Consider the following 23,268-nt stretch of genomic DNA (forward strand, 5'->3'; position numbering starts at 1 on the left):
GGAGACAAGCCAATGGAGGCACTCCAGTGCCAGTACACAAACAGCCACAGCTTCCAAGACAGACAGAAATCCAGGAAATTCTTAAAATATATATATCTACATACACACACACAGATTTTATTTTTTTTCTACTGTGAATCTTTAGGGAAGTTAATATATTGGTTATTTTCACCAGGAACATGCCAGCCATTTGATCAATGCATTTAGATATTTCCATCTACTGTGTCTGATTTCTCTGCTGTATTTTGCAGTTCTTCTGCCTTAGACCCAGCTAGACAATATAACTCTGATAGTATTTTGGCTATTTGTTATTTATATGTCAAATCCACTTTAAAGTTCTTAAATTCTTTTCAAAACAGTTTTCAAGCAACGGTGGAATCGTTGGTCCGTGTTCTTAGTTAAGAAATGATAGCTTTAGGACAGTTTCTCAAATTCTATCTATTTTAGCATCTCCTTGGAGGCTGCTCTCAAACAGTAGAAGTTTAGGCCAATTGATTACTCTGCCTCTCCCTCAGGAGAAACTCTGGTTTCTTCCATGCTTGTTACAGACATTTAGCCATTCCACAGTATAATATATAGATGTGCAAGTACACATTTTTTTCTCAATACAAATCCTTCAGCTGTAGGTGACTTTTAGTATCTGTCCTCATCAGACATAATATGTTTATAAACTTACGGAAAGTACTGTAAATTCATAATAAATTATATGAGTAGGTGACTGAAGATACAGTCCTTTGAGGTCCAAAATATCTTCAGGTTCCCTTGGGCTCTCTTAGGGCACCGTGGGCGCGGGATCTCGCTGGAGCAGGCTTCTGTGGGTGCATAATTAAAAGCACAACGTATGGCTGCCCTTAAGAATCTAAGCCATTAGGAGAGTCTGTGCATACAAGGATTTGGTAGGCTGGGTCTTTCAAGTGGTACCTACGATTTTGGAAGAATAATCAAAAATTACGAGCAATGTATCAACAAGATCTAGATGTATTTTTTTTTTATTCTATTACTATAATTTCTCATCTGGAAGAAAGAGTTCTGTAGATCCGTACGTACTGAGATGATAACTGCTGTAGTCTTATCTTTGATCTAATTCATTGTTCTGAATTGTTGTTGTTTGATTTTAATTTTGCATCTTTATTCAAATATTTTTGAAGTAGCCAGATTAACATAGTGTTTAAAATTTCCCACTGATCAAAAGGTGTTACTGGGAGTTTTGCTTCTCTCATGACAGCAAAAAAATGCAGTAAGACACAAAAATTCTTCACTTTTTTATGTGTTTATTTATGTTTTGTCACTATTTGTCCTCTGTTAATCCCAGTTTTTTCATCTACCTCCTCAGTAACCCATTGAGTCACTCACCTGGCTTTCAGAAAGTTCCCTCTCTGGATAAATTGAGACAGAAGCCTGAACCATTCACGCTCTCCACACTACAGCCAATAATGAGATTGTTTATAAATTATACTACAATGTGCAAGATCTCATTTGATTATACCTTAACTATTCTGTTTTTCCCTCCTTACCTCACAGATGATGGAAATGCTTAAAACAAGTTAAGGTAGTATGACACAGACTAATGTAAGTGTGAGCATGGCATCCAGGGGACAAGCTGTGTAATGTTTGCGCGCTTCTGCCAAAATACGTTGCATGGCTTTCTGCTGTTGTCTGGTGTTTCTGATGTTAGGCAGCATGTTCAGCAACATGTAAGCATTTCGTTTGGTATTTATATCCCCAGCTTTGGTTTTGTGTAGTCTTTTTCAGTAGCTTGTGGCAGCTGCTAGTGGCAAACCTGCAAGCTGTGTATGTTATTCTTAAGTATGTTCTGAAGTACCTACAAGGATCAGGGCCCCATTGGATATGGCTGTTTAGAAACCCGCTGTAGAAATGTTGACTTGCGCAATTCAAATGGGTCAGAAACAGTATCAACACTTCTTCTGTGCTTGCTGGTGGAAAGCAGCAGCTCCCAGTTTGCCTTTTCCAGAGGTGAAGCCCGGTACTAGTGCAGCTGGCTGCTGTGTACGGCTCTGCTACCCACATCTGTGCCTTTGCGATGTGAATGCTTCATGACGACTCTTCTGTTGTCAGACATCTTACAGTCTGTGACGGGTGCTACGTTTGAATTAAAAATGTTATGTTTTCTCAATACTCTGTTAAAAAAAAAAAGGCTACTATGGACAAATATGATGTTCTCTGTTCGTATACTTCTTTTGAGCTTAGCGTATGTAATGCTTGTGAAGGTGAGACCCACCATGATATCCTGAAACGTACTTACCCACACAGATCTTCTGGTGCTGCCTGGTATTGAGAGGCAGAACTCAGTTATCCCCTGCCTGGGTGTCTACTCACCTGGGATTGCCACTCATATTTTAAGCACAGTGGTGGTTTTTGTCATGAGGATGGTCAAATACTGACCAGGTTGCCCAGTGAGGTAGTGTCGTCTACTCAGAACTTGACTGGAGATGACCCTGAGCAACCTGCTGTAGTTGCTCCTGCTTTGAGCAGGGGCTTGGACTACGCGACCTCCAGAAGTCCCTTCCTACTTACAGTTGTCAGTGATTCTACGATTTCATGACTGCACGGGTGGGGAGTTGAGTGAAGTCACCAAAATAACTTTCGCTATGCTGTAAGCTTTCATTTGAAACCAGATCACCAGAGGTCAGTGCCCTGGTGACTGTTCCACTTTTCTGGATAATAAAATGGAGATTATCAAGTGCTGATTATTACTCTCAGTGTACCCAGTTCAGCCACTTGCAGCTGAGCTACACATGTAGGTATGTGTTGTATTTTCTTATCATGCAACAAAAATATCACTTCACTCCATTGCACCCAATACGTGTAATACATGGGGAGTTACAGCATGTGTTGTTTGAGAACGGGGTGACTTACCAGGCACATATCTACTTTTGAATTATTGGAGCTATGCCAGCTGACACTGACAGCTGTCTGCGTGATGTTGTTATAGCTCTTCTCAAGTTTCCCATGTAAGATCCCTACCTCTGTTCCTGAGACATTAATGATTAGACTGTCAGAGCTGAGAAAATCCACCTGGCGAGCAAGGTCACCTTCGCTGTTCTCAGTAACAAAGGAAAACACCAGGCTAACAAGGCTAAAGAAGTCCTAATTAACGTCAATGGTGAACTCAAAGCTGGGGAAAAACAGGGCTGGCAAAATAAGACTTTACAGAGGTAGGATTGTTTTCTGATTCAGTTGCAAGAAAGGCCTGGAAACTGTATTTTCAAATATGGTTAGTGCTGGGAATGGGTTGCAGAAAAGAAAAGGAATCAATAACGGGTTTGTGATTTCCCTGCCTCCTCCTACTTGGTGAGTCCCCGCCACCAGTCAGAGCCTCTGAGACTCAGCCGAGGTCCCCAGGCAGAAGCGCCGTAGATCTTTGTTCCCACCTGCCAAAAAGTCACCGTGCTCCTTCTTCAGCTCAGGTCCTTGGCTCCCCAACAAATGTGGCTCCTCGGGGAAGCTGGAGCCATGACACACACACAGAGCTGCGCTATCCCACAACATCCTGCCTCGTCCCCTCGCTGGCAGGAGACCTGCCTTCCCCCATCCTGCACAGCAAAACAAAATGACAGCCAACGTCTACCCACAGTTGTTGTGCGTGCTAAATAGAAGTCCCACAGATCATTTTTGATAGGAGCCAACTCCCAGGTCTGTCTCTACTAGCACTTAAGGATCCTGAATTTGCCTTTGAGTCTTGCCGCACTGTGCCACTGTAAGAAGAAATGGTCCATCCTCCCAAAGTACCCAATTAACCATTTTTGCTCCCATTTTCTTCCCCTAAACTACTCGTAGTACAAAGTTCAGATTCGCTGAATTGGGCTAATTCCCCTGGTTGCCGCCTCCCTCTTCTCAACCCTATGACCCCCATTACAGGATTGCTGCAACCAGCCGTCTCTCAGACACCCAGATCTGGCAGAGAACTGCTGAGACGTGCAACGTTTCAGCCTATTCATTTGTATAATCTGGGTGTTTGATGCTGGTCTCCTTACTCAGACATCTCCGGTTTCTGTGAGAGCCCGGCGCCGCTGGAAGAAGCCCGGTTTCCCCACTGAGTGCCCTTGCACGGCGGGGATGTCTACAACTCAGTTCTCTTAATTTACAAGTGTGAGGCAGCAGTCCATAAATGAGAGTGAGCATTTTTCGGTTTTCAGTGCCTGTATCTGGATAATAGCACCTGCAACCATGTTTTGAATTCCAGAAAGAAATATTCAAATTAGATAAGACGAACAAAAATCCCACAGCCTTTTCAGCAGTGGGGAGAGTGAAGCAGAGGAAACAATTCCCTAAGGGTACTGTGAGCTTCCAGTGTTGGAGTCCCTGAGGGACAAACGATTCAAACACATCAGAAGTAACAGTGGTGCAATTAGCCTGCCTTGGGGTAAAGAGTGGTCTGCATGACCTCCTGAAGTCCTGTCCTGACACATTTTTGTGTGATTCTGTTCGTTTAAATAATGTTACCAGCCTCAGCCACAAAATGTTATCACCATTCTAAATTGCATGCACATGTAAGTGGCTGACACCAGGACACAAATTCATTGGTAAGAGAGGACAGACCTGAAGAAGCACTGCAGAGGGTTGAATGTCACTATGTCCCTCTTGCACACATACACACAAGGGTGAAGTCCACTGCACGCTGTTTCTGCCTGTTAGCGTAAGATCAGGTCAATATTACATAGTCGTCCAACTCCAGCAGCGTCCACAGAGCCAGCCATTGTGGCCCACTGGATCATGCTCTCGTGTTCCTCTGCAGACCCTGTTGTCTTGGCTGACTTCCTCTTGGAGCCTCGGAGTATCCATTCTTCACCAAATCCTGCAACACAGTTACTTTCTCCAGTTACGTCATTCTGAACAAATGACTGGAATGACCTACAGCGCAGTTTAATCCTTCACATGAAGGTCAAATCCTCAGAAAATTATTCACAGACTGTCATCATTGATCAAAATGGTCTCCTACAGTTTCATTCAGCCTTCAGTCACACACATCTCTGACCATGTCAGATTAGGAGATGGGTTTCCAGCATCTCTCCCAGGTGGCTTCTCTCCACAGTCTTTCAGTAACAGGGACATATGCCTTGGGATTTACCACAACACCCTCTGCACTTCCCAGGCAGTGACACAGCTCCTCGTGGTGATCCTGGGTGGTCAACACTACTACCGCATGCCCCTTCGTCTGCCCAACAGCAGCATTAAGCAAAAGCTAACGCTCTCTGAAACCATCACTGTCCAGCTCACTTGCCTACTGCTCGGTTTCCTCTGTTCCCTGTGTTTAGATATTCTGTGCACCACATAGCTAGGCATGCCCTGAGGCAGGTCATTTCTTGTCTCATGCCCTAATGCCTGGCAGCCCTTTGCTGCTAGATACTTATGCTGGCCTCTGTCATCTCCATAAGGTCTTCTATCCTGACATTTCCATTTGACCCAACGTGTCATGCTTGCTCAAGCTGCTGTTGCAGTGCCACCTTTGGGGCTCTGGGATCCATCCATAACAAAAAAGAGTAACACACCATATCCTCCTCTGCTCCCATCTGCTGTTTTCAGCCGTGTGCTGATCCCCTCCAGCACTGCCAACTTTGAGCTCAAAGTCTTATTATTCAGGGAGTAAACAAGAGCACATGTGTTTATCACTGGAACAATGTGTAGGCACAGCTCTCCTTTTTCTGATGCTCATATTGCTCGTAACCCAAAAGAACAGTGCTTTTCAACTTTTAGCGAAAGCACACTCTACTCATTCATTTTTGAAAATATAGTTATGACTCAAGCAAGCAGTGCACTCCCAGGCAGCGTCCATAGCCGATCCAGCATATTAATATGGCTGTAAGGGATGTGAAAGAGCTTTATGCAAATGGGGACATGAGAGAGATGCTGGACCCAGCCCAGCAAAGCACATTTTTTCCTGGAAGTGCGTAAGGAGCTCTAATGAACTCAACAGGATGATCCATGGACTGAGAGGTGTGCTCCCATCTAAGTGGTTTGCTGGCTGAGGGCCACAGACCAACTTTCTCCCAAAAACCCATGGGACAGCTGGGAAAGTGAAATCTGCCCAGTGGAATACCAATGCCTCTCTTGCCCAAAGGTTATCCAGCTTCTTGACATGTGAAAATCGCAGGGTCTTTATCAATGACAGTGAAAAGCTCGGCTGACCTCAGGCCTGCCTTCCTTCACCAGAGCATAATTATAAGACTTCAATAAGGCTGACCAAACTTTCTTCATCGTGAGTCCCCAAAATGCCAACCTTTTCCTGTGGCCAACAGCCACCAGACAGATCATGAAGATCTGAAGCAGGGCAAAGTTCTTGGGGTTGTTCATGGATTAGAGCAGGGTCCTCTCCCATGCTTGCTGTGGAAGACAGTTTGGCTGGGCTTGTGTCTGAACCCCACGTGGTCTGGCTGTGCTGATGTCTGCAAACCCAAAGCCTGCCCTACCACGGGGACTCCTGTGTCAAGTGGATGCTGTCAGTCCCATGGGAACCACAGTGCTTGGGAACCAAGGAGTGAACCACTCACCACACAAGGCCAAAGGATCAGAAGTTATCCACTGTCATAAGAGTTGGATTTACTGTGTATCGTTGTCTTGAAAACCCTTCGTTTATAATGGCAGAAAGTGATATCCTTTCTCTGCATTCAGACTACCCAAAGAATTTAGCAGGCAACAGGGACAGAAACGGAGACAGACCAGTAGCATCTTATCAACCTGGCAATGTATTAACCTGGCAAGTTATTATACATGAGTTCTGATAGAATTGGCTGATGCTGTTGCACACACTGCTTTACCTGTCTTCCTGGTGAACAGCTGTTTCGGATTTTCCAATTGTTCAACATGCTCATCTTTAAGAGCATTTTGTTATTTCTTAAGATATTCATAGTCCTATTGACAAGCCTGCCAGCACCATGAGACCTCAAGTGCTCATCTTCCTAATCACAGCATTTTCAGAAAAAAAAAATGATCCTCTGAAAGACTAGAGAAAAAAAAGACTCTATAATGGTGCCCTTGGAACAAGTTCCTTTCCCATTCCCACTTCTGTTTCATATCAAAATGTGTACTGGAAACCATACCTCCTGCTGTAGAGAACCATCTTCAACAGACTTGGAGTGGTGTAAAGGGTAATTAATAGGTTATTCCCATCTCTAACCTCTGTGACACAATTACAAAAATTGCAAAATACAAGAATCTTTCCCTGCTGGCAAATGAGATCTGTCGTTAATTTTGGTTCTCACTAGAGAGGGAAGGGTGGTTAAAGGCAAGGAGAGCATGTACCTCTGTAGCTCCCTTTGTCAACCAGCAAGAAAAGGCAGCAGGTTTTTTTCATTTTGGTATAGGCTCCAGACACATGAAGCACCACCATCTGGATGCTAAGGAAATGCAGAAAAAAAGCAATTTCACTGAAATGAAGACACACAGCTATCTTCAGCCTGTTATATATTAAGGGGAGGGCAGTCATTCTCCAGAATGCCTGAAGACAGCTCTGAAGGCAGAGCTCGTATATTCTCAGAGGTGCTTGAGCTCAGATCAACTTTGAGGGGGAGAAAATATTGCTTCCATCCAGTTTGTGCCAGAGGAGATCTCAAGAAGTAAATCAAAGGACACTAGGGACGAATCTTTGATAAAAGCATATCAAAACTTTGTTTAATTTGTTTGCACTGCTATTGTAAAGCAGACTCACCGGAGACAATAAGATCTACAAATGGAATATGTTACTAAATCAGGACATGACTTACTGGAAGGATAAGTAATGATTTCATCTAAGTCGTTACGTCTCCCTATCAATAGCATATCTCTGCGGGGAGCGTGCTCACCTCTGGCTGAATGTCATATAATCCCTGTAGGACAGACTTTGGATGCCTGACTCAAGGACATGACAAACTCAACCATCGGAAAATCAGTGGGTCAGTCGGTCCCTGGTTGAGATCAATTGTGCATAGATAGGTACAATCAATGGTACATGAAATATCCAACACATAATCCCTTCGGTCTGTAAAATTTGCTTCTGACCAGATATGTGGGAAAGGGACACTTGTTAAGACAGCAGAGAAAGGAGGTGTTTCTACTGGATACAGGCATATTCATGGGTACCACAGCCTCCGAGTCTGACACAGCCCAGGCACGTACTCATGGGGTTGGTGTGTGACACACATTGGACCAAGTGAGCATGCGTCACACAGTGGGTAGATCTGGGCATGTGCACCTCCAGCCTACTAAATCTTTGGGGCAAATATCCAAAATCCTCAAATGCTGTCCAGGCAAAATTTCTGGACAGAGCAAGAGTACATGTACATGGAGGGGCCTGCACCAGGTTAAAAATCAGGATGTTGGGCAGCTTTTCAGACAGCCTTGCTTTCTCCCTGCATCCCTCATCTCTGCCCTTCATACTGACAAAGTCTGTTTTGTGCTTTTCTTCCCTTAGTTGTTTTGATGCAGCTGTTCTTCACACTCTTCCTAAATCCTCGTCCTTAGCTATGTCAACTTCTGGAAAATTCCTTCATTCCCACAGTGTCTCCATCTTTGTCTGTTTTGTTCTTTAAAATGTTTCCCTCCCTCTTCTGTAGGAAGGTCTCCACTCTCCAGCACAATAATGCCGGATAGTTTCATTTAACTATGCAGCTATAGCCAAAACCGACCCCCTTATCTTACCTCACATGCCTACCCTGTTTGATTGTAGTCAGGAAACCTATTATCTTCTGCATCCAGGCACTCATGGATATAACACCCATAACACCCTCAGTGCTATTTGCGACATTATCACTATCTTTCTTCTTCTCTCCAGACTGATGCTGTCATTTAATCCTGATGACATTCACTCAAAAGTGTCCTACAAAAATTATTGTGATTTGTTTCCACACTAAGGCCCTGATTGCTTCATCCTCAGCCTCTGTGACCTTCTCTGTTCTGGCCCTCTTGATGGTCACCTTGTCTTCCGTCAAAATGTCACAGCTGAAATCGATTTCTTGCTTCAATTCCCTAGCAAACCACACTAAATCCTTTCACTGCTTCGCCTTCATCCTCTTTGTCAAGTTCATGGTCCAACCTTTCAAAAGTTTCCATAAAACCACTCCTATGGATTTTCCTGCTTAAGTCCTCCTTTCCTCCAGTCTACCATTTTCCCCTTCGTCTTCATGGTCCATCCCCTTCCCTCCTCCCCTTCTCCCATCTCAGGCCTCCTGCAACACAGAACCTCCTCCCACAGTGTCACCACAGCGACTTGAAGATGCTCAGTCTTCAAGTTTTACATGGGCTTGAGGTATTTTCAGGAAATCAGGCTTGTCTGTGCTGTTTTCAAGTTATCCTTTGGTCTCCCAGCTACTCCTACCTCTGGTGTTGAGGTATTGCCTTCAATGAGACACATGCAATAGCTCTCTTGCTCTATAGTCCTTCATGGAGACAAAGTACATGCAGGGCAGCTGGAGGAGAAATCAATGCCATGCTCCTGCCCAAATTAGCCTTGCTTGAGTTTACCTCAAAGCAAACCAGAGTCAGTCTGGTCTTCATCTGCCATTTGTTTTTGTAGCAGGTGACCTGCAGCTCATCCTGAGTTGAAAACATCCTTTCCTGGGAGGGGAGACATAGCTGCGTGTTTCCTGCCTCCATTCTAAATTATTAGGAATGAGGAGTATTTTAAATGCCTGTAAAAGACCTAGCATTACATTAAAATTATGTTGAGGAAAAAATCCCTCTGGAAAGTGAAAAGGCATTTTTGAATCAGATTTTGATAGAGGAAGTGTCTCAGGTTGTCTATGTCCAGATTTATTTCTTTTTTCCCCCACGGAAAAAAATAAAGGAAAGTGACGGTGTGACCACAAGATACTGTCTGACTATTGAACAGAGTTTAGCATAGTGCCCGCCATCCAGAGGACATTCATTCACCTCTACCTTGTATATGGTGCTTGAGCTGGATATGAGACTTAAAAATATTTACTGTAACCTCCCTGAGCAGCTTCTTTCAGCTCTGTGATTTACAAAAAAATATTTGCCTGACAGCAGCCGCCTCCAAAGTTTGTAATGAATAAGTGAATTTTCAGACTCCTTAAAGACAACATTCATAACAGATTAGAAAGATCAGGGGTGCCACAAAGATCTCTAACTAACAAGAATTAGTCGTGATTAAATAGAACACTGTAGAGTGGAGAATAAACTTCTCAATTACTTATCAAAGTTAATCAACAAAAAAGAGTACAGGTATTTTATACTGATGTTTAAGAAAACACGTGCAAGAGTAATTCATTCAAGTTTATGATCCAAAGTACTTGTAGGTGGGTGGCGATTTTGGGTGCCCTACAGTAGACTTAAAGGGTTAAGTTTTTAGAGGCTGGGTAGTCGGGCTTTTTTTTTTTTTTTTGGAAGATGAAGGTGATACAAAAATTACATCCAAAATTAGAAATTTGAAAGGGCTAATCCCATTTTGCCAATGTCAGCCATGATGGACATCATGTCCTGCAGCAAAGATTTTCAAGTCATTTGTAATAGGTTTTCAATAATGTTGCAGTGTATGTGCAAGTTGTAATTTAACTGCATTGCTTGTACATTTTCTGTCTAGTTAATTATAGCCTGTATAAAATATTATGATGCTCCATTCACATGCTTAGAACTTAATTAATTTGTAGTTTACATGCCCCTAGTAATAAATATCTCTCTGTGATCTTGGTCCAGAGACTTATAAAACTGCAGAGCTTTTCATCAACCTTAAAGGGAACTCTGCCACTGACAGTGTAAAGTTTACTGAGTCCTGCAAAAACTGCCTCTTTCACATAACCTTTGATGAGCAGGTTGTATGAAAGGCAACAGGCAGTATTTATAGACTACCCGCGTGAACAAAACCACCGACTGCACTGAGGCTCCCTTGAAAAGCCTATGAACCAGGTAGTAACTTGCTGCTGCTGGCCTGGGGATTCGTACCAGTGCAGTAAATAGCCGATGTCACTTCCCAGGTAGAAAATTTAACACAAAAAATCATCCAGGTTGGCTAAATACACTTCATCCTAGTGATGTGCAGGGTATGACAGTCTCCACTTACTACCTGTTGGACAGGAGCTGCATTTCTAATTAGAGCATCCTGAAGACTTATTCCAGCCTCTTTTCAGGAGCAGTAAACCCAGTCAGTCAAATATGTTTTTAAACATTGTCTGATAGAAACATCTTGGAAAAAACATGAATATTTTGCTCAGGGGAATAAAAAACCAAGGAACATATATTCCTTTGGCAGGATTTGCTAAACACTGTGCCATTATAGAATAATACAGTCATGTTTCTTGCTAAGGATAGCAGCTGCCTGGAGGAACCCAATTAGGTAACTTGGATGTTTACCCAGCTAATCAGAAATTCTCATGTTCCTATTTTTCCTCATCACCAATGATACTACCAGAAGATGCAGCAGACTATTTCCATGATCCATTCCATAAAGCAGAAAGTCTCCCTCTCTGCTTTAGCGTGAGGCACACACAAGATCACTGTAAGCCATGCTGTTGGGATTCAGGTGCCAGCCTTTTTTTCCTTTTAAATCTGAAACTACACACACTGCTTGAAAATTTAATGACTGACTGGGTGAATGGTGCCTGCTGGGGAGTTTGAAGGGAGGTCAATGCTGATTCGCCCTCAGGAGAGGAAGGCGGTTGAGTGGTTGACACGGCACCTTGGGCTGTGGGTTCAGGCCAGGCAGCAACGTCCTGTGTGACCTGGACTTCACTTGCCCGTGGTTCCTCCTCTGAGACTGTGTGTGCTAAAAGGGTTCACAAAACAGCTGGATATATTTGTGGAAGAAAGACTTGCAAGGTCCTTACATGCAACAATGCCTGTTGGACTCCCAAAGTCCCCACACGTCAAATTGTTGGAGAATAGTACAATACTCTGGAGGGACATCCTTATGGCTTTCCTGTCCTTCTGCTCTGCCCTAAGCATCCACTGCTGGCCACTGACAGAAAAAAGGTACAGACTGAGCGAACCTCTGATCTGACCTTACGCATAGAAGGGGAGAACTGTGTTTTCCCACCTGCCTGGGGAATGCCTCTTCCCTGGGGAGCACTGCCACACTGGCTTCTGGTCTGCCGTGGACTTGGTCCTCCACATGTCTTCATGCTCCCACTGCCCCTGTATTTATCTCATTACAGTATTTATACCATTACGGTAATGCCTCATCAGGCCACTCCATAGGAGAGCAGGAGCTCCCAGGAGCACTGGCTCAGCAGAATATCCTTAGTTCAAAAGCTCGGCCCAGGTCACTCTTGCTCCCAGCACTGCCTCACTTCTTTCTTGTGCAGTAGAGATCTCAGTTTTACTGAACATACACAACGCCCAGATTTATTTGCCAGAGTTATGAAATAGACAAGCTGATACAAGAACCAGTCTCCACCAAGGCTGCAGGAAAAAAAGGTTGTAACTTCCTATCAGAGCCACAGCTCCATCAGGAAACAGGAGGTTTCACATGAGGGAAGCACAACACGTAACCATTTAACAAAAACAACCTGAACCCGCTGGGGAACCAGCAGAATTTACAGGCACTGAGCTGGGAATGGCAATCCATCCCTCGCGGTCAGCACAGCACCATCAGCAAACACTGGAGTAGTTAATATTTTGAGGTAGTTTTAGCTTCATTTGTGTATCTTGATAGATGACATTTCCAAGACGCTACAAGTCTCTGCTGACTTGGACCTATTATTAATTGTGTACATGCAGCTGAACTTTGAAAAATCCTTACATGACAGAGAAATAAAGAAGCGAAGTTCCCAGAGCTATTTATGCAGGGAAGGTTATTCCCTGAGGCTTTTTATCAGCCTTCCAGTCCCATTCAACCAGAGGCAATTGCTTTATGCTGCTACTACAAAAGCGGATCTGGAAACCTACCTGTGGCTTGACCAGGGTTCAGCTCCCTGCCCTTTGCCCAAGTCCATTTTCTCTTTTGTTTCTGTTACTCCAGCTAAATGTGTGTGGGAGTTTTCTCACGGCTGATGTTCCCAGCAGGTATAACCTCGTGTGGGGTTTTGTTCCTCGCTGGCTCCCTGGCTGCCTGGCTCTCAGCCATAGGGATGCCCATATGGTCTCTTCCCTGATGGCGCTCCAGCAAGGAGAGCCAAAGTCCTGCAGGGCCATCGGCACTGTCCCTGCTCCCAGGCACCCTGCAGATGGCTGTGGGCGAGACGCTAGCCAGAGCAAAGCCTGCAAAGGGATAAAGGGAGGACTGTCATTTGAAACACTGATGTAAGGCAGGAGCTGGAGGACAGGTTTCATCAGAGTCACTTCTGGAGCTGCTGGTGACTCAGGTGGCTGTGCTGACAGTGGCTGGAAGGGGCAGCTGAAAGAGCTCTTGAATAACACCTGTGAAGACTCCTGCAGACAGTTTAATGTAGGAAACTTCCTGACAGACACATATGGAAACAACCTGCGCAGTTGGAGCCCTCCTGAAAAAGCTACCAAGGACAAACTCTCATCCCCAGCATTGTGCTTCCCCAGCTCTTCACCATGAGAAGCACAGGGAAAGCCCTGAGAGGCTTAAAGCTGCTGTTACCCAGAATGAGACCAGTGGAGAAAAAAATGTACTAAACAGTTGTTTCGGCAGCTGAAATGACTGTTTTGGTTTCTTAGCAACTGTGGGAAAAGAAGCTGCTTGAGATCTGAGCTGTCTGGTCAAATCCAGTAGGCATACCTCCATGGAGGACCACCCTCCTCCTCTCTGCTCATCAGCACAGGGAAGCCACGCCGCTGGTGGGAAGCCCTCCCTGCACAAGGGAGGATGGCAAACAAGCCCACCTCAGTCTGCTGAGGGACCAGGGGACAAGCTGCCCATCAGAGTCTTCATGTGTGGTTCCTCCAGACGTGGAAAGGTTGTGTGGGATTAGACTGCTGTTCACTTCAATGAGCACGGAAAGGACAAGGAAATCTTGCACTAACTGCTGCAATCAGCGATGTTCCCAAGTTGCACCCGAAATAGGAATCACAGCGGAGGGGAAGTCAGGTTGTGGCTCTTCCGTGCCTCGGCGGCAGGGCAGGGCTGGAGGGGAGCAGGAGGGCACTCCTGCGGCTCTGGCCATCAGCCACGCAAACTCTGCAAACTACAACTGAGTGTGGTGGGAGCCCCGCGTCCTCCCGCGCAAGGCACTCGCCTCCTCTCCTGGCAATGCAGGTGGCTCAGTTACAGCATCCTTCAAAGGTTGCTGTTTTGTGATCACGGCTTTTGAGTGCATGAAAAGCTGTTTACGGCTGTTTTCTCAGTGATCAGCAGTCTCTCGCAAGTCCCTTGAGCAAATCCACAGAGAGTAAGGGCTGATTTTTGCCAAACAGTTTCAGATCTCGGTGAGCGTCTGTGCTGGCGGAGGTTTCGGCACTGGTGCAGGATTTGTCCTGGTCTCTGTACTGGAGCAGCCATTTCATTGTTTTGGTTTCTCAGGGACAGTGTTTAAATCATTTAAATTTATGCCTGTTACTGACATACTGGCCGTGCTCATTGCTAATAGCTCATTTCCATCCATACTAACACTATCTCATTCATTCAGATATAAGTATAAGGATGCTGACCTGTAGTTAATCCTACACATCCCTGACTTTTAATTTAATGACTATTAAATATTAATGGGAGCAGAGAGTGGAAGTCAGATCACCTTTTCAACAGCTTAGTGCCCCCATCACCAGGCTGCAATGTCATCCTTGATCTTCCTTTTTTATTCCCTTTCTCCCAGTTTCACTTACAGGACAAAGAAAGCTGCATTTTAGAGAACACTTTGCAGTCAAGCAGCTATTGCAAGGATTAGGGCTGAACCAGGATATCCCAGCTCCTGGGTGAACATTCAAACCACCACACTGTTGGATAAAAAAGGGGGGGTTTTGTCCACATCCCAGGAGAGGGCCCTACGCCCCAGCACAGAGGCTATACTAGAGAAGAGGTGAATGCACACAAACACAGACACCCGTGAGCTAGATCCTCCAGGTGCTGTGCAGAAGGTAATTTGGTATTCAAGGAGAAATGTGGAGAGTCTAGTTGTTACAGTCCTCCCCAGCTCATGGATCTACCAGGGTCTACCAAAGGCTCTACCAGAGGCTCTGGTGCAAACCTTCTTCACTGCAGTGCCATGTGCCCTGTTGTGTTCCCAGACTGGTGGGGAGAAAACTCTCCCGGCTGGTCTGAGGTATGGGAGTGAATCCTCCCTTCTAGAGGAGAGAGCTAAACATCACTCTTTCAGTTCCTGATGAGTGTTATAATGTCTTCATTCCCACAGGAGCCACCATTACTTCTTCTGGTCATGCTTCAACAAAAGAAAGCCATGTTCCCCACAAGACCATACACAGAACATTTCATTTTCAAGCCTCTAGGTCTCGGGACAGTGGGGGACAGTGGTGGTAGTGGTCTAGGGATCTCTTTCTCCACATCTTCCTATGCCTTTTTTTCTCATGATCTTTTCTTTTGCATCAGGAAGTTGTGACTGCATCCTTACAACAGCCACATCCAGCTGCTGGAGGTATTTGTCTGTGCTTAAATCCATGTATCTTCAGATTATGATATTTTTCTGATTGTAAAGCTAATGAGATAAAGCAGAACTCAATCAAAGAAGCAGGGCTTGAAGTGCATTAATACTTAATACTACCTTTTACTATTGTAATTATGACTTATTTACTTTTTTAATTGCTATCTGGTTTACTTATCTCTATAAGAGACATTTCTCAAGAGTATATTTCTGACTACAGTGTTTTATTTTTGCAGAAAAATGCGGGCATTTAGTGAGATGGAAATTACTTCCTTATTATTTAAAATTAATTCAGCCTGTCAAAATGAGCTCATTGCCATGCACAGTGCTTCCTTTTTAATTCAGTCTCAGCCTTTCTAGCAATTGAAATTCTGTGCTGAGATGATGTACATAGCAGGCTTTTTATACATATTAAACCCTACATATTAGGAGGATTAAGGCCGCATATACATTTTAGAATAGGGCACATAATTATGAAACAAGTTTTGCAGCAGGGATAAAAGAATGTCAGTTTTCCATCGGTCTTGTAAACTGCTTTGCTAGCCAGGAATGAAGCTGCGAGGATGCCTGATGGGAATAGGAGGGACTCTGTTGCCTGCTCCTGCAGGACTCGTAATTTTGCTAAATCAGGACAAAAGCAGAGGAAATATTTACATATAAATAATTGGGATGCCAGTGCTCCCTCCTTTTCTCTTCTTGGAATAAAAAAGAAGAGAATGAAAAGCAGAAGAGGACAATGAAACTTGTGATGGGTATAGGAAGAGAAAACCTTAATAATGGGAGAAAAGTACCTGTCACCAGTGGAGGGAGCAAAGAAAATAAGGGGGGAGAGGGGGGAAGGAGAGGCTTCTGACAGCAGCACCGTGCTGTTCTGTTGGGCTCATAGGAGATTCTTCAGGATCAAAAATCAATTAGGAGAGGGGTGAGAAAACAAAAGGCAGCTTTAAAAGATCTTCGTACTTCCCACTCTGTCCTCTGAGCCGTTCTCAGCTCCTGCTGCATTCCCTCCTCATAGCAGCTGAACACGCTTGTGGCAGAGGTTCAGTCCTCTGGAGTCAGACCAGCGTGTGAGGAAACACCCCAGTGATTCACCTGCCCTGGGCTGGTGTCCTGATCATGCTCCCTGGAAAGAGAACAGCAGGAAAAGAAGAGTTGGGACGGAGGGAGTGGTGAAGGAAAACCCTTGCTTGGGAGGGCACTGTAAAAAGAAGATGACCATGGAAATGATTTTTGTATTCAGTGATTGAATCAAAAAACAGTCATTAAAAAATTTCAATCAGCTTGGGCATACCTTACACAAGATATTCAGTGTCAGTCCTGTCTCCAAGAGGGAGGATGTGGGGAGCGATAGACATGGCAGTGTTACCTCAGTCCCTGGGGAGCTGATGGAGCAAATAATCCTGGAAACTATTTCCAAACGCAAAGGACTAGAAGGTGACTGGAAGTAGTCAGCATGGATTTACAAAGGGGATATCATGCCTGACAAACCTGGAAACTTTGTACAGTGACATGACTGGCTCAGTGGTCAACAGGAAAGCAGTGGACATTGTTTATCTTGACTTTAGCGGGGCTTTTGACAGTGTTTGCCGTAACAACTTCACAGACAAGCTGACGAAGTGTGGGCTAGATAAGTAGACAGCAAGGTGGATTGAAAACTGGCTAAACTGCCAGGCTTAAAGGGCTGTGATCAGTGGCATGAAGTCCAGTTGGATGAATGGGAGAAGTTGTTGATACACCAGAAGGTTGTGCTGCTGTCCAGAGGGACCTCGACAGGCTGGCAAAATGGGTGGATGGGAACCTTGTGAAGTTCAACACAGGGAAAACCCAAGTCTGGCACCTGGGGAGGAACAACTCCATGCACCAGTATATGCTGGGGGCTACCCAGCTGGAAATCAGCTTGGTAGGAAAGGACCTGGGGTCCTAGAAGACGCCAAGCTGACCATGAGCCAGCAATGTATCCTTGTGGCAAAGCAGGTGCACAGGATCCTCTGGTCAGCACTGGTGAGGCCACACCTGGAGTGCTGTGCCCTGTGTTGGGCATCTCAGTGCAGGAGAGATGTGGACGTACTGGAGAGAGTGTAATGAAGGGCTAGGAAGATGATAAAGGGGCTGGAGCATCTCTCCTATGAGGAAAGGTAAAGAGAGCTGGGATTGCGCAACCTGGAATAGAGAAGGCTGAAGGGGAACCTTATCAGTGTTTATAAAGACCTGATGTAAAGAAGTAAGGAAGACAGAACCAGACTCTTGGTGGTGCCCAGGGACAGCACGAGACACAACAGACACAAACTGACATGCAGGAAATTCCATTTAAACATAAGAAAAAACTTTTTTTACAGTGAGCAGGGTCAAGCACTGGAGCAGGCTGCCCAGTGAGGTGGTGGAGTGTCCATCCTTGGATGTACTGAAAACCTGACTGGACACAGCCCTGAGCAGCCTTCTGTAGCTGACCCTTCTCTGAGCAGTGGGGTAGGACTAGGTGCCCCAGAGGTCCCTGCCGACCTCCGCAGTTTTCTGAGTCTGTGACACTGAGACAAGGAAAACAGCAGGGAACTGGCAGATGGAAAATACAAATTTTGGTTTAAGGATTTGCAGTAAAAAGCCAGTGAGAAACAATGGGCTGAAGTTGCCAGAGAGATGCAGTGGTGAGCAGGGGTGCAAACAGGTCCCCTCACGGGATCCACCACTGTGGCAGGGGAGGTGTTGTAGCACACCCCACCTACAGCTGCATCTCCCACTAATGCTGCCTTAGTTGGGCAGGAAGAGCCAACACAAACAAAACTCTGCAAAATAAAGCCTAGTGGCAGGAGCAGCCAGCTTCAAACCCAACCCGGTCCCAAAACCAGCTCCCTTGCCAGTGGGCACCAGTGCTAACACATTCCCCATCCCTGGAATCTGAAACCACAATAACTGCAGACGTGATTCAACTTGTGCTACTTCAGCGGGTGTTTCTGATGAAACAGGCACCTAGGAACTGCTAAAGCACCAAAACTGTATAGTTATGAGGCTGTGAGAAGAAATCAGAGATTTTTTTCCTCCCATGTTCAGAGACTTTGTCCCACCAGCTGTGGCATTCCCCCAGCAGAACATCCGCGGTGGGAAGCACACCCAGGCTCTTACCTCTCCCTTTGCATTTAGTTGCAGGTGTTTGCCATTACCTAAGGATCCTGCCACCAAATTATTTTGGGACAGCAAGGTGTTGGCTTTTGCATATTTAACACAAATGACTATGAATCATCAGGAGCATTTCACAGATACAATTTCTGAGGTTATGCAAATTGTTTTAATTTAAAGTATTTCATCTGGGTATTTCAAAAGAATATAGAAAAAACCCACATTTTTCAGGCAAACCAGTAGATTTTAATATATTTTTTTTAGATAAAGTCTGGAAAATTCAAGGTATTGTTTACTGAAGGACCCTAAACTCAAGAAGTTACTATTTTTTGATTTTGAACATTTAATTACGGTTTCTGGGATATTCCAATTTTACATTGTTTTGAATTAAATTACAAGTAACGTTAATTTTCTTAGTAATGCTCACTTATCTTGAAATTACCGGTATTGCTGTGAGTGAGCTGGAAACTATAGGTACAGCACTTCCCCCTAGTGGGTAGAATCAGACCATCCTGATTTTTGCAGGACATGCTGCATCCTGCTCATTAGCACTGGCTGGAAATGAAAGCCTTGCTTTTCCCCCGTGTATCCTGAAGACTCTGAGTGGATTTTGTCTTTTTATGTTTGTTATTTATTTACGGTATGTTGGTTTTGTTCTGAATTACAACGGGAAGGAGAGAGGGGGGCACTCATGAGAGGTATATGAGGCTCAGGTTCAGTTCTTACTTGTGAACCTTGGTTCGGAGCAGTAATTCCCTATGTGTGCTAGAAATCCTCCTGATAAAAGTGCCAACAAAACCAGCATGTTTTGCTTGAAATACTTTATTTCCACAAAACATTTTGCAAGCTAAAGTTATATTTTAAAAAATCAAAAAGAGACTAGGCAATTCATGAAGGACAGGTTCACCAGAGATCACCGTCCAGCTCCTGACTCAGCAGCTCATCTAAACCCGCTTCAAAACCCTTATGCATGGGCATTTTCTGATTCAAAATTATGCCCTTGTAATATTCCTCTGTTCTGTGAGCAAGAAGCAGTGTTGTTTAGGTTTTAGGAAGCCGTTATGGTCAATATAATAAAGAATACCCCCTCTCCAAAAAACATGTCTGCCCATTTGTTACCATTCTGCTATGCTGCAGCTGTAAGGGAGAAATGTTTCTAACACCCTCCATCTCTTTTTTATTTTTCTCTTACATAATTGTGCTCATGTTTTCAATTAAGTTAAAATAGGATGTTGTATGAGCTCCTCAGCAGCTTCCTGAATTTTGTGATCTCATTAGACCCCCACCTGGAGTACTGCGTTCAGCTCTGGGGCCCCCTGAGTCCAGAGGAGGGCCACAAAAATGATCAGGGGGCTGGAGCACCTCTCCTATGAAGAAAGGCTGAGAGAGTTGGGGCTTTTCAGCCTGGAGAAGAGAAGGGTCCAGGGAGACCTTATTGAGGCCTTCCAGTACCTAAAGGGGGCCTACAGGAGAGATGGGGAGGGACTCTTTATCAGGGAATGTAGTGATAGAACGAGGGGTAACGGTTTTAAACTGAAAGAGGGTAGATTTAGATTAAATATTTGGAAGAAATTCTTTACTGTGAGGGTGGTGAGACACTGGCACAGGTTGCCCAGAGAAGCTGTGGATGCCCCATCCCTGGAAGTGTCCAAGGCCAGGCTGGATGGGGCTTTGAGCAGCCTGGTCTAGTGGGAGGTGTCCCTGCCCATGGCAGGGGGGTGGGAACTAGATGATCTTTAAGGTCCCTTCTAACCCAAATCATTCTATGATTCTATGATCTACCCCAATCGACTGAAATCAGAGCACCATCTCTGCTGGTACCATGTGCACTGAGTGCAAGCCACAGATATTTGCATGAACTAATTTATCCCTTAAAAATATTTCTTCTTGACTGAAGCATAAATTGCCTTTACCCTAATGCGCTATGTAATGAATTGCATTTGAAATATGTTTATTTTTAGCAAACAAATGCTAATGCCAGCTTGCTGTTAAAAATAGACAGTACAGTTGGCACAGAAATAAGGGTTCGGGAATCTTTCTTTCCCTGATCACTGGAAATGCCCTCTGTGTAAGTCATTTGGGGAAAAAGCACAATGTCCCTATGGAAGTTAGTCCCTCCAAAGAGGGATATTGCGAACAGCAAGTCACCACTTGTCCCCTGAGCCTTGGCTTACAAATAGCCTCTGCAGTCCAGCATGCCCAAGGGGCTGTCGTACCTCCTACTGGGGCAAGGGGTGTAAGGTGGAGACAGCACCTTTTTCTTTTCTTCTCTCCCTGTCGGATGTCTGTGGGTGCAATATGTGCCTCCAGCCATGCTGGGCTGCAGGGAGTGAGGACCCTTAGGTGGGGAGACCGCCACAGGGCCCCCAGAATCGCTGGGTCCCACTCCTCTCTCAGCAGCTGCTCTGCTGGCCAATGGGCGTTATCCTAGATAGGCTTCTCCTAAAGTCTAAGTGAAATTTCCCTGGCTGCGCCTTAAGTCCATTACTTGTTACGTCCCCAGAGAGAATGATTTATTCTCTTCTCTTTTGCAGCAGCTTTTTTCATAGTTAAGAGTGTTATGTCCAGTAAGTCTCCTTTCCCCTAGACTAAACAGCTCAATTGCCCATGTTTTCTCTTACATTAAGATTTCCAAGGCTTCTGACCACTCTCGTTTCTCTGCTCTTGTCTGTACCCAGTAGGCCCACTTCTCTCTTATAGCCTAGTCCCAAAAAGCCATCCATGCAGCCAAGGCCTTGCTGAGTAGCCTGCTAGAGCCACTTCGCACATCTTGCAAATAGATTTTCCTGCTTGCAGATCCTGGTAGGGCATTTGTCTTTTTGCACAACAGAAGGAACCCATGGACTCATGGGGTCACTTGGTCCCTAACTTATATTTCATGCAACTCCTTCTCCTGCCCATGCACATATTGCTAATGAATTGTGTCCTATTTTTTCAGGCCACTTCTTTAATTCATTATAAATGTTGAATACGATTTCTGTCCTGCAACACACCTGAAGTTCCTCCTGGATAATGCAAATGGAAAAGATCCTCTATTCCACTATCCAAGTGGTTAAAGGAAATATTTTAACAATATCAGGCCTAAGACAGATTCCCATGAAAGTCTAAAAAATGCAATCCTCCAGATGGACAGTGAACCACTGCTCACCACTTAGAGTATGTTTTCCCAACAAGTTTTACATTTATTTTCATAGCAGTTTATCTAAATAGTGTTTCCTAAATGCTGTGAGGATGCTTTTCAGATTGTAGTCCCAATGGAGAATACCAGAGACAAGACTTGCAGTTCAAGTCTTTTAGTAGACTGGCTTACACAATCGGAAAACAGATAACCTTCCAAGCACAGAGGTGCTACATCAGCCAGTGTTCATCAAGTACTTGTTCTGTACTTTCAGTAGACTTTTTTTCATTTCATCCAGCACTGATGGAGCTGCTGTGATACAAGGGCTAATTGTCTCACCTTCTTTTTAATTCCTGGGTGAAGTATTGTGAATGTAAGAGTTCTTGTGGTAATTTCGTCACACAAGGGTGCCCTAAAACCAGAGGGACATACTCACAAGGTCTATCTGCACCATCAAAATCTCCTAGGTGTGGCAAATGATGCCTGGGAGCAACCCAGCTGCAAAGCTGGGCTCGATTCCTGCTGTCAGCCCTGGCCATGTTGGCACTCCCCCCGCCTCATAAAAGGGCCAGTATTTTTGCTTGCAGGTGTTGTCCTACAATTCTCAGCACTTCTGGGGCTGGATCTGCCCCAGGAATAGTTTCATGGTGCATCATGGAAGAGCTTGCCCATCCCTCCCAAGCCACACAGAGGATATGTCCTTCAGCTTCCAATAAAATAACCTAAAGCACATCTGCTTCTCTGCACCGTTCATCCCACCTGGACCAGGGACCCAGTTTGGCACCTGTGGGCCAGTGAGTTTCCCAGGCCAGGAGTTCTGGGGAGCCGGGATCTCCACCTCAGCAGTGGCAGAGACCATAGTAGCCTCCAAGACCTCCTACTCTCAGGGCTGATGTCTGCCAGCCTCCAATGGGTCATTGCTCTTCTGGTCCTGGATAATTTTGCGTTGAAAGCACACAGTTACATGGTTAGAAAGGGGGCTCACCACACTAGAGAGGGCTTCTTTTAGGAAGGATGATGTTAAGTTTCCTGCGAGAAGTTTTCAGTCACGGGCAGAGAAGCGCTTTAGAAGTGAAGATGTGACACAAGTCTGCTCGTACAGACTCAAGTCAGCAGACGGGCAGCTGCCACCGTTTCGCTGCAGAAGCACTGCGGTTTTTTCTGACCCCTAAACTTGTACGAGACACAACCCCTGCTCAACAGAGATTACAAATCTAATTTTGAACATTATCTTCCAGCATTTTGCTTGAACGGGAGGTTCAAGTAGGGCAGCATCTCCTTGTGTCTGCCGAAAGATCTTACACACTGAGCCCTAGCCAACAAATGCTGCCTTCATTCGGCAAAAAAGGCCCAGTTTTCATGGAGAACCAGACAAGAAAGCCCAGTCTAAGTCTTTGCAAGTTGAAAATGACCTAAAAAGGCTGCAAATTATAAGCTTAACTAGGGAAATTCCAAAATCCTGGAAAATAATATAGTAAATATCATTTATTTATTTCATAAGTAATCAAAAGAATGTTCTTATCTTGGAAAAAAAAATCTCAGTGGGAAGTCCTTGATGGATCCAAGATGCTCCTCATTATCATATGACCTTAG

At 44.8% G+C, this 23,268-nt stretch overlaps 1 protein-coding gene across 3 annotated transcripts in view; it reads left to right on the top strand.

The window, feature by feature from the left end:
* LHFPL3 (LHFPL tetraspan subfamily member 3) overlaps window positions 1-23,268 on the top strand; it is a 256,612-nt gene that overhangs the window by 216,649 nt on the left and 16,695 nt on the right. The window contains exon 3 of one of the 3 annotated variants that reach the window (XM_074576991.1): window positions 1,522-1,569. The exons of 1 other annotated variant lie outside the window; for it this stretch is intronic. In XM_074576991.1, the coding sequence (XP_074433092.1) occupies window positions 1,522-1,538 (17 nt within the window). In that variant the 3' untranslated portion in view covers window positions 1,539-1,569. The remainder of the gene's footprint in view (window positions 1-1,521; window positions 1,570-23,268) is intronic. One more of the 3 variants, XM_074577078.1, reaches the window with a different exon arrangement.

This window comes from Larus michahellis, chromosome 1 (genome assembly GCF_964199755.1).
Source record: "Larus michahellis chromosome 1, bLarMic1.1, whole genome shotgun sequence".
Lineage (NCBI taxonomy): Eukaryota > Metazoa > Chordata > Aves > Charadriiformes > Laridae > Larus > Larus michahellis.